General features: G+C 36.5%; 1 protein-coding gene across 3 annotated transcripts in view; it reads left to right on the forward strand.

Annotated features, from left to right (window-relative positions):
* The window catches only part of LOC140238653 (uncharacterized), a 74354-nt gene extending 71667 nt beyond the window's left edge, over window positions 1–2687 (forward strand). For all 3 annotated transcript variants that reach the window (XM_072318556.1, XM_072318568.1, XM_072318563.1), the window contains 2 exons: window positions 1329–1473; window positions 2425–2687. In XM_072318556.1, coding sequence (XP_072174657.1) covers window positions 1329–1473; window positions 2425–2529 — 250 coding nt within the window. In that variant the 3' untranslated portion in view covers window positions 2530–2687. The remainder of the gene's footprint in view (window positions 1–1328; window positions 1474–2424) is intronic.
* Window positions 2688–11855: the final 9168 nt, after the last annotated feature.

The following is an 11855-nucleotide window of genomic DNA, read 5'->3' on the forward strand; positions in this document are numbered from 1 at the left end:
CTAACTGTATGGGTTTTTTGCATTTGTTTTGAAGTATGGTGACAGGCTGACTATGCAAGGTGCATCTCAAACAAACACAGGTGTATCAAAACCTCTACAGAGTGTCTCATGAAACAATTTAGACTGAGAGGCAATAGCTCAATGTTGTGAAAATTTTGTGCATTATGCTAATTCACATGTCGTGGCTGTTATGAGGACAGCATAATAAACTGATATAAGTTACGTTCAGACGGTGATCCTGAACCTCGAGGCCATTTTGTCAATGAAATGACTGATGTCATAACGAAATCAACCGTGTGAACACTTGGCACCTCATAGAGTGCACCTTATCCTTGAAATCCGCTCATCCTTGAGGTTAGGAATCACTGTCTGAACATTACTATAGACTTGCCAGGAACCACGCATAACAAAAATTATCATAAGAAATGTAATATGACTTTGCTCTCATTCTGTACATGTGATAATACATTATGTATCATCTCTGAGTAGAGATTCAGATTTATAATCACAAAACAATTTTCTTTTCTAAATCAAAATGCTCACGTATGTTTTAATGTTTTTATCTCTAATGGGCATGAATGAAAACAGTGACTTTGCCAGTAATATTTTTTTCTTCAGTGTTAGAGGAAGCTACGCCCATGCTTAAAGGTACAATTCAATACCATAATTATTGAAGTTGACTTTGATTTGGTGTAAAGTGACATAACAGAAGGTAAGCAGAGTCAGAATGGCAACTAATCAACTGGAAACCAGATATATTTGCAGTGAAGTTACTGTGGTCTTCTTATATTTCTGATTCTCACTCAAATTATTCTCTTTCTGTTCAAACTAAGTTTTTATTGTTTTTGTATCTTGCTAATGATGCAGCGTAATGCAATACAATTTTGCACAACATAACAAGCCATAGTATTCACATACAGCACTGAGACACAATATGTATTACAGTACAAAACAGGCACATCTGTGTCAACATCCAATATATTACATTATTACACATTGCAAGCAAAAATATTCTTGCCAGTTTCATGGTGCGACAAATACATGAATATTTCCACTTCTGCAGTACTCTTCCCATTCTTGTCCATTGTACATTCTGGTTGCAATTCATAGCAAAAGTGAAAAATGAACAAACATCAGCTGTGTTGCATTTAACACCAAAAGAACTTCATGATAATGGATGGAAACTTTGTGATGAATAGTGTAATGAGCCAGGGACATTCAGACTGATGGTTCTAATGAGGGAAAATTGTTATGCTGATTAGATTTCTTTGAAATATTCTCCTTTTTCATATTTTCCTGTGTCATTTCTTGTGGTGTTTCCATGGCAGTGGGCGCAGTGTGCTTGAGAAGAATGAGCTGAAATCAGCATTCCGAGACAGAGAACAGAGGCGGACCAAGAAGCAGCTGGAACAAGAGCGCATCAAGAATAGGACCAGCCTGGACCAGAAGCTGGCTGAGCGCCTCAGGATTGGGGTAAATTCATTTTCACATCTGAAAAGAGACTAGAGGTTTACATACTGTATACGCCGAATATTTCACGAGGTTTTTATTTTCGCAAATTTCTTGAGTCAGCTGCTATTCGCAAAATTAAACACACACAAAAATATTGACTCTGATCCCGATATGAATGTGACGTATGCGTATACATTCCCCATTAAATACAGGAGTCCACGATCGCGAATTTAACCACGTGCGAAATCGTCGGAAAGTCTTGATTCGCTAAAATTTAGACTCGCTAAATATATGGTGTATACAGTAAATGGGAGACAATGTAGTGGTTCATGTATGAGCCTCAAGGGTTCATTTGGAAGCTGGATATTATAGCTGTGGTCACACTCTCAAATGTTCTCAGTTTGAACTCAAATTACCTGAAAATTTCTTGTGACGCTTCTCGTGGAACTATACTAAATGAGGGGAATTTCACAAACCCCTGCAAATCTCCTTGAAGTTTGTGCAGTCTGAACACAGGCAGCTGAAACTAGAGGGGTTTGACTGCCAGTGTGAACAGATGAGCAAACTTCGCGAAGTATTCTCAAAGTTTTGCCAGCATGACTGTGGCTATTGTGTGAATACAGTCTGTGTTTGATTCATGTCCTTTTCTGTGATATCCTTCTAATTCTTAGAGTGTCACTAAATATTTATGGCTTGTGTTACTTGTATGTCAGATTTATCATGAGTACCAGTAACATGTAGAACTCTTCAGGGGGATCTTGTAACAAAAAGAAGATATGTGTTTTGCTGTTTAAATCTGCACCATGATGTACCAGCTAATTCCACGATTCATATCAAATTCCTATGAAAAGTGTTTCATCACATGTATCTGATATCTGTCATATCACGTCACATTTTGTATCATGGCAGACAGCGACTGAAAAGGCCTGATTTTTAACCGTGAGTCAGTTTTTTGTTCTTTCTTTTCACCAGGAGGAGGAGAGTTTGCAGAATCTTGAGGCATTAGAAAAGGCAGCTACTGAGCCAGAGTTCATGAAAGTAACACTTAAGTCCCGCGGCGGATCAGGAAAGTCATGATGGGTCTAACACCAGGTCTTCCAACAAGCAGAGATACAATCAAAAAAAGTGAAAAGTACAACTTCATCAGCACAACATTGGCTCCCTTCAAAACCCTGATAAAATGTTTTCCTTTCCCCATTTTTAGTTGGGAAATGATTTAATAATATCATCGCTTTATTTACAGTCAATCATCTTGAGAGACTGCACGTGACTCGTGAGATGGAATTAAACCAATGTGGAGGTGTACCAGACTATTGATCAGAAATCATTTGGTTGAATTGCTTTAAGGGGAACGCCCCAGTCTTTAGATGTGGGCTGTGTACATTCTATGCAGATGCATGCATTTTTTATAGCTATGGTGGTGGTAAAAAGCTGAAGTAATATCAGGTCTTTGTTAACTGCTAGTTGTAGAAATAGGGCTGTGGTAAAGTAGAGCCTAGTAGCACAAATATGGTCACAGAAGTACAAACCTGTAAATGCCTGCTGATGAACTGTAATTTTTTTAAGAAACATCTGTCTTTTTTTCTTCCAACTAATTTGACCTTTTTACGTATGCCAAACACTGACTTCACAAACACAATCGTACTCCACAGAATATGACTAGTGTCCACAAAATTTCTAGAGCTCTTTCCCATGTATTACTGTAAATGTGGAAATTTTTGTTGTTGTAATTTTTTGCACTCAGTTGGGTGAAATGAATTTTGCATGTTTTTATTTCCCCCGAATCAAGGATACAGAATATCACTACATAATGCAAGCAAAAAATATTTGTATGCTTTCATTTTCATGCAAGTTTGATGTACCTCGTACAAATTGCATAAAAATTTTAAGACAGCAAAAATTTCCACTTTTACAGTATAGTGATAGTGCATTTGCATTTGTAGTTCAACATACATTCAATGAAAGTGATATTGTGTATGTCCTCTGGATTAGTTGTTATTGGCAACTTCCAGCCAAATCTACATTGTTTTGTCTGCATCATTCCTCTACAGTACCTCCAAAACCTGATAAAGAGATATATTTTTGTAGCATTGTCACAAGGCAGAACTGAGTTTTTCAGATATTAGATTCACATCACTGTCATTCCACTTTGTGGCACTTTGATGGCTCATGGTTTTACAACACGCAACAATTTACTGAACTTCGTATTAAAAATGGCAGGTGATGTCAGTGGGGTCTTACATGCATCAGTGTTTGCTCCTGGTTTTGTATGAATGTATGAAGCTTAGAATAGTGCTTCAGAAGATGCAAACAAAAAGAGATATAACATTTATTTGTTTTTACTCATAATTGTTGTGTGAAGAATTATGACAGAGTGAGTTGCTGATTTTCCATCTACATCTAAATTATTATTTTTTTTTTCTACTTTCTGTCTGTATCAAGCTAAAAACCAGAATAGGGCTTTGAGTAATGTGTGTGGTTTAAATGTTCAATGGCAGTTAATATCTTTGTACATGTTTGTGTTTAGTTTGAGGGGGGGGGGGTTCTTTCCTTTTGCAATCTTGATCACAGTAGGAATATTTTCCCTTGTTTGATATTAATCTATCATGTTTATTATCATTCAGGCTACAGCTTTGCATGGTTAAGAGAATAGTCAGCACCTGAATTGTCAATCCTCCCTTTAATCCAAGGGGGTCCTCTCCAGGGGTGCATTTCATGAAGCATCTTGTCCGACAAAGTTGTCAGACAAATTTGCTCTCAGCCAATCAGATGCAAGGATTTCAGTAGCTTGTAACAGTTTGTCAGAAAAATATCCGACCAAAACGCTTCGTGAAATGTCCCAAGCTTATGTCTGACTCTCTGTCATCAATAAACACAGACTATGATATTGATTACCTTTTCTAGGGCCTCTTCATCAAATATGCTTCCACTTCCTATATCAGAGCTGAAGATGCAGTCACCATAGCAACAACTAAAATGGTGAGAGCTGATTAGTTATTGTGTTGCTATAGTAACTGGCATAGTAACAGCCATTATTGCAACTTCAGTAATTTGCAGACCTCTTGTATGAAATTTGTCCTTAGAGTGTCTAATGTCTTTCGTACATCAGACCATATTATTCTCTCAGCCCTATTGCTACCACACAAATCTTCCAGGAGTGCATGCATACATTCAATCTTTATCAGGTCATGCTCCTTGTTTTGAGGAGATTTCTGGATTATTTCCCCTTTGTATGTTGCATTTATACGCTTTTGCAAGTTCAAAGGTCAAAAGCATGTACATATCCAAAGGAAAGCTTTTGTTATTTTTTTTTTTTTTTGATAAATGTTTTATGTATTTGTCTTGGTCCAAAAATGTCTATGGAACAGGTACCTGTATTTTTTCTATTTTTGTGGGGGAAAAAGTTTGTTCTTTGCTCTGTGCCAATGTGTTTGTTCCCGTATCACCTTTGGAATTTGATCAAGCAAAAAGGACATATACACACACACCAACTTACAGAGAGACTAATTGCCAAATTTTGTTATATGCTTCCGGACAGAAGTAATAGCAGAGTTGGAAGGATGTGGTTTGGACAGTATTCTTCCAGTTTGATTATTGTTTATCTGTCCTACAGACACTTTACTACAAGTTAATGTATCAGGTAACATATACAAGGTATTCTTATTCTAGTATGTAAAGTTATTTAACAAGTCATGGTACTGAGCATTGTCAGAGGCAGAATATGATGATGTAGGAATGGTAACATCAGCTATTGACCGATTCTGTGACGCGCTATGTGTATTTTTGGCATGGGCAGCGCCATTACTGCGGTGTCTCAGCCGACCCCCCCTTCCCACTCCCCACCCCTCTCCCTACATTAGCACGCGCGCAGAATGAAAAACTGATGCATGGTTGCTTTAGCCAATGAGCGTCTCGTACTGAGTGCGCGAATGCTTGCTTAGTGCGCGAACCTTTGTTACAAGTGCGCGATAAACATGTTGCCCTGGGGGTGGGGGAGAGCAGGGGGGGTCGGCTGAGACACCGCAATTTGAGCTCATGGCTGCGCCCAGTGCCATAAAATGTCTGCTGCCCTCAACGAACCCGAATCGGTCAATAGGATTGTAAGATGTCTTTGGTAATTGCATACGATAAAAGAATGCAACAGCAATGTGAGTACAACTCTACGTGTTATGACATGTTGAAGAGTTTTGATTTTATGAAGGGTTTTTTTTTTTCCCAGTCAGCCAAAAGATTTCAACTAGAAGATTGATTATGAAACAACACATGCAAAAACACAATTGAGAATCTTTCAATGTTTCATACTAATTTGTGTTACTAGTTTCATTCCATGACACAAAATATTTCCATGCTTTTCAATGTACATTTGTATTCCATGATTTAGTATCAGTACTCAATTTTCCAATTTATTCCATTCCTTTACAGCTTTACTATGTGTATATAGCTACTCTGTACATCATATGAATCAGGCAGGCAAGTTAACCCCTCTTTATGTATTCTCTCATAATCAAGGATAAATGAATAATTATTTTCATTCTAGAGAGATATGTTATATTTATCTATTTATACTGTAGTCTTCAGAAATTGTGTCCATGGTTAAATTTTGAGGAATGTTACTGGTTTATTTTTTTAATGTCTTCGTTAAGAATTTGTGTGACTCTTAACCCATAGAGAATGAGCTAATTTTGCTATTACACACATTTCCCATAGACATCTGCCCCAGTATACTTGAGACTAGCCTTCAATGGGTTAACAAATTGATAAACCCTGTGATGATATGGCTACAACGAGAACTCTATATCAGCAGTGCATTTAGAGCTGTATGTAGCCATAACAGAAGCAAAACATGAAACATCAAGAGGAACTTGGCAGTCATTTTGCATATCATTCTGACTTCCCACGTCCAACCTAAAGAACCTTGCAGTCACTGGAGTAGAGATGCGTATACCTCCTATGTGGTACTGGTCTTCAACAGGGAAGTAGATACACAATAATAGTGTGTGGTTTCCTTGTATGTTAAAGGAAAGTGATGTTTTTTGGAAAATGATAACACTAGAAATAGATATTTTGGCTTCATGCCCCACTGTCTTCTCTATTTCAAGGATCTGTTCTGGTGATAGAGCTTCATATTTTCAACATTGCTATGCACAAAATGCACAATAATTTGAATGCTCATGATATCTGCAAAATGTTAGACTTTTTCCCATCTTCCTGCATTCTTTTCACTGGCTGTTGTGTGCTGCTTCTGATTCTTTCCAAGTTTTGTTTCTATGACAAACAGAAGTTTTATTCAGAAATAATCTCCTTTTTGTTCCTTTGAAAATCAATACTTCAAATTTTGAGCAGGAAAAAAAAAAGAAGAAGATAAAATGGTATATGCACACACATTTAAACAAAAAATCTCTTGCATTAAAGGTATGTTAGAAATCAGTCCACATGGCATGGATTCACAGTGCAGCAGGGAATCTAAAACTCACAAACAAATCATTAAGAACAGAAGCAAATGCAAAATGCCATTTTGTACAATTTTTTATGTCGGGGAGTCTATGCATCCTCATATCAAGACATCGGTGATGCTCGCCACTTGCAAACTTGGTGTATGAATTTGTTTCTGTAAACTGCAGTAAGACACCTGCTAGTAGCCAGCTGGTTTCTACCTTCTCGGCCAGCTTTGGCTGCTCTTTAAATCTTCCGTTTGGGATGATTTGATCTGCAACTCTCGCACAGGTACAGAACACTGAAAACATCAACTTGAGCTACAAGCATTTCAAATTTTAAAGCTGTAAATAATAAGAGCCAACAGTGCTGTCAGTATACTTTAAAAGTTTTGTGAGCTGGCTGTGTTACAAAATGATCTTAAAAAATAGTAGTAATGATAAATAAATATATGTAATTAAATTCCTGCAAAAAAAAATAGAAGTAATGAGCTTCAGATACATGTTAGATTCATCGTTTACATTCACTAGTATGTTTTTGCGTTTTTTGAATACAGTGGCTATCCATTGTGATTCATATTATGTGTATGCAAGTAAAATATTGGTATTACTTACAGAATGAAGTATGTTGAAATAAAGGAAATGAAATCACATGGTTGGGAAGGCGGACTTGTCAAGTGGTAGGCATCATGAATCGCAAATTTCTTTTAACTAATCTGTGAAAAATTGTAGAGATTTGTGTGTGGGTCAATGCATTTAAACTTTGTATTTGTCTATCCGTGTGCAAAGTACTTTCCTTCGTATGGTTGTAAACTGTGAGCTCGTGAGATATGTTTACTTTTTCTCTTTCCTCCATATACCATGATACTTCCAGGTTCTAATACTTCCCCTATAATCTTAGCAGCTTTTCACGTAAAGCAGGTTCTCAATGTGGCTACAATGCGCAGTTCATTCTATGAATATTTTTTGCAGTTTTGCTTGTTAGTAAAGGTTCTTGATAATACAATTGACTAACATGTCAAAGAATTATAACAGCTAGGGGAATTCAAGTTCCCTTAAATGTCGATGTTCACAACTTCCAGTATTGATGTGGGTGTAGCCCATTTGTGCTACTGCATAATTTTCAGTCATTTGTCGACATCATTACATTTGCACTAATGGTACATGTATTGAATGGTAGATGATCCATGTGTATCATGTATAAGAGTATGTGATGCTTTAATTGCAGTAATATGCAGGGCAACATTTTATGTTGCCCATGGTAATTCAATTTCCATTCTAAAGAGGAACATGAGGTGAAGTGCTGAATATCAGCTCTTTCCTAAATTGAAATATGTCCTTTTCATTGTAATTACAAAAGAATAGTGTCTTGATAGTAAGGTAAGATAAAAATGAAAAAGAATTTTCATTGTATTTCATCATTATCATCAAGGCAAGAATCAATGCTAGCTATCACATACCTGCAACTCAGGAGCCTTTTGCGTTTAATAGATGAGAATGTTCAATGTTTTGAAATGTTTGTAACAAGAAATGTCCTTTTCAAAATACATGTATATATATGACACATCAGTGTATTGTCACAAATGAAGACTAATCTAAAAGTTATTGAGAAAACTACAATATTCCACAGAAATGCAGTGAAATATTTGGTTTCCTTGGTCTTGTGTAGAACTATCCGTAGAGTTTTTGACTGTAGAGTACATGAGAGTGCCAATGAAAGATATAACACACCCTGTAGCACTTGCTCCTACAGACACAACAATGCTTCCAGGTAACTTCCTATATCTTTCCAACTGTGAAATTATGAAATAGGAGAAATTTGCTTCTTTTCTTTTCAGCACTGAATCTCTTAATGCCTCCCCCTCTATCAAATTTCCTCAGCAGATGTCTTAAACTCTGGTGATGTAATTTAGTTTTGACTGAACTAATATTTTTTACTTCCTGCACTGTGGATGCATTATGTCAATGGTCTTCTACTAAAAATTCAAAGTAGATACATTCTTTTTTTTTCTGTTTATCTGAACCATTTCCCACAGACCTTTAGAATTACTTGGTTTATACAGTAGGTCTTTACCCATACCAACTTTGTTTATATCCATTTTTCCTTTTTGTAGACTCTGGAGTTTACTGTATAAATATGTCTGATAGAGGCTATATTATATATAAGTTCTAGTGAATTTGATTTACAGGAATGCAGAGTTTATTTAGTTGGCTGTACACGTACTGCTGTGTATCCCAATATTGTATATTTATTTCTTTTAAATTTCGAGATGAAAATTGGCTATGCTATAAATTAACAGCCTCTTGTACTATTGTAGCCATTGAATGCTGTATGGTTGTGTAAAGGATCTTAACAACTGGATGTAAGAGGTTTACAAAAAAGAGAAAACTAATAAAAAGTGCTCTTCAAAAGGATATAAACTTTGTGGACAGATTTCATTATTTTGAATTGTGCTGTACTAAACTGATGTCGCGTCATATCTCCTACATTTACTCTCATGAACACACAGGAGTAAACAACTTGTCTAGAAAATCTACTAGTAGACTACAGACATACAATTAAATACACGTATACACTTGTACATGACAAATACCTGTTGAAGGAGTGACATGTATTAAAAATGAGCGGACTTGCTAGAGAACTTGAGCAATGCTAAAATCTACATACCAAACGACAAATACTATGGTTGTTTTGTAAAACCAGCATTCTTCAAGAATAAACAACAGAGAATTGAACGAATCATTTATGACCATAATGGGTACCTCTCAGACTGAAAGTAATTGCTCTGCCATCTGCGGTTAAATATCTTTTGGTTTAGAAAAAAAAATATTGATGGCTACTTATACCAGGTGTCAAAAAAAAAAGCGGAACTGTGGATTTTCAGTACCTTGTGGTCTAAAAATGCTATATTTTTTTGACATCATTAGAAAAAGCATCTTCCGCAGAAGATAATGATACAGTTGTACCAAAATCATTAAATTTGGTTCAGTGCTTTTTATTCTACGCTAATTTCTGTAAGTGCAGTCATTTTCAAATTTCGCTGGATTTTTGTGACGTATGAGATAATAATTTGGGTGCGACACGCGTTCCATACGGCGAATTGTGTAAGCTTGTTGATCCATATCAACAAAAGATACAGCTTTCACATTGGGCGCGGGGGAGGAAAAAACAGTGCGTGTGTGTGTCTGTGTGTGTGTGTGTGCGCGCCCAATGTGAAAGCTGTACTGAGCATCTTTTGTTGACATGGATCAACGAGCTTACACACAATTTACTGTTCCGCTTTTTTTGGGGACACCTTTCGGTGCTCATGGCGCTTCAAATAATGGAAAGATAGATCTATATACATGTACATGTACAAACATGTATATATATCTATATATATAATACAACATGTTTTTGGTCAAACAGACAAAAAGAAAGATCAGAAATGCACTCACCTCTTGAAAGACTATTCAATTTTAATGCAGAATGTTAAATCAGGCCATGTGAAAAGATGGAAGCTGTCACGGTGGGATAAAGATGTTTGTTATGGAATGTTACAGTTCATTGCACCTTTGTAATACTGCATGATGCCCAAGGACAGTATCATTACACGTAGCTAGGCATTGGATGTCCATGGACAGCGCAAATTTATCTGAAAAGAGCTATCCACTCTAGCAATGTACAACCTCTTGGGTTCTACCTCAATGCTAAATTAACACAGAAAATGACTTGACAAGAGATAACCTGTGACTAAATGGATACTTATACTATATCAATAAAGATACTTGTACACACAGCAAACCTTGTGCAAGTTAACAGATATGGAACCAGCAAAAAAAGCTACTAAAGTCAACAAAATGTCGAGTTGCACACATTTATGCAGAGTTAACAGTATCTTGAGTTAATGTCAATTGTTAATGAACATTTGTGCCACTTCATCTGGTTATGCACCCTGTGCCCATTTCATGCTTGTTTTAGTCCTTCGACTAATTTAAACCATGGAGTTGATAGAAACTACCTTTTGTATTCAGGTCTTGTAGTACAGTAATCTTTGAATTCTTTACTCTGAACTTACAGCAACTTATACTACATAGTGAAAGGCAAATTCAGTGAAGTTTAAGCAGGGGTAATGCCTAAATTGATCGTCATACTGTGCACTCCTGCTAAACCAAAAACAGTCTTCATGAAATTTTGTTGAAATGAAGTAAAATTCAGTTCAAATATCTTTTATCTATATATCTTTATATACTCTATTTGTTCACCTGAAATGGAATTTGGTATAACTAAAAACTAACAATCAAACAAAAAAAAAAAACACTAGCAGTCTAAAAGACATTGTTATAAACAGAAGTCAACTGTATATTACTGGTAACCTCACATCATTATGTATAATGACAATAATGATGATAATAATTTCAATTTATATTGCGCTGAATCCATCAAATGAAACATTCAAGGCGCACTCGAAGATACAAATGTAATTTAAGGCAAGATCAAGTATCATGAAACAAGTAAGACCATGTTTCTACTGAGAGCACCTCGCATCACCTCGCATCACTGCGAATTTTGTCCCCCGCATCACCTCGTATTTTATGACCACTCGAGCTGTTTCTATTATGAGCAATAAAATATGCGGTGATGCGAGGTGACATGCTAAATGCGGTGAATCCTGAAGTCGCATATTTTCAGGTCACAGTAATCACAAGTCCTGCCTGCGCTATCACTGCTTCTGCCATTTTGTGGTAGACCATTAAATTTTGTTTAGTCTTTCCGTCCAAAATGCCCCTCACCAACATTTCCTGCCACTTGGTTTATTAGAAATTAGAGCCTATAGTATAATAGGTTGTTGGGCATGCAAACAATAGACGATGAAAGCACGCAATTCACATGTACCACCACCTCATAATTAGTAGCATGATGCGTACGAAACTACAGTCGCTGTGTACACACAAGTGTCGGAGTGTGCGGTGAACCGATTGAAAAGCGCG

Source organism: Diadema setosum, chromosome 2 (assembly GCF_964275005.1).
Source record: "Diadema setosum chromosome 2, eeDiaSeto1, whole genome shotgun sequence".
NCBI lineage: Eukaryota > Metazoa > Echinodermata > Echinoidea > Diadematoida > Diadematidae > Diadema > Diadema setosum.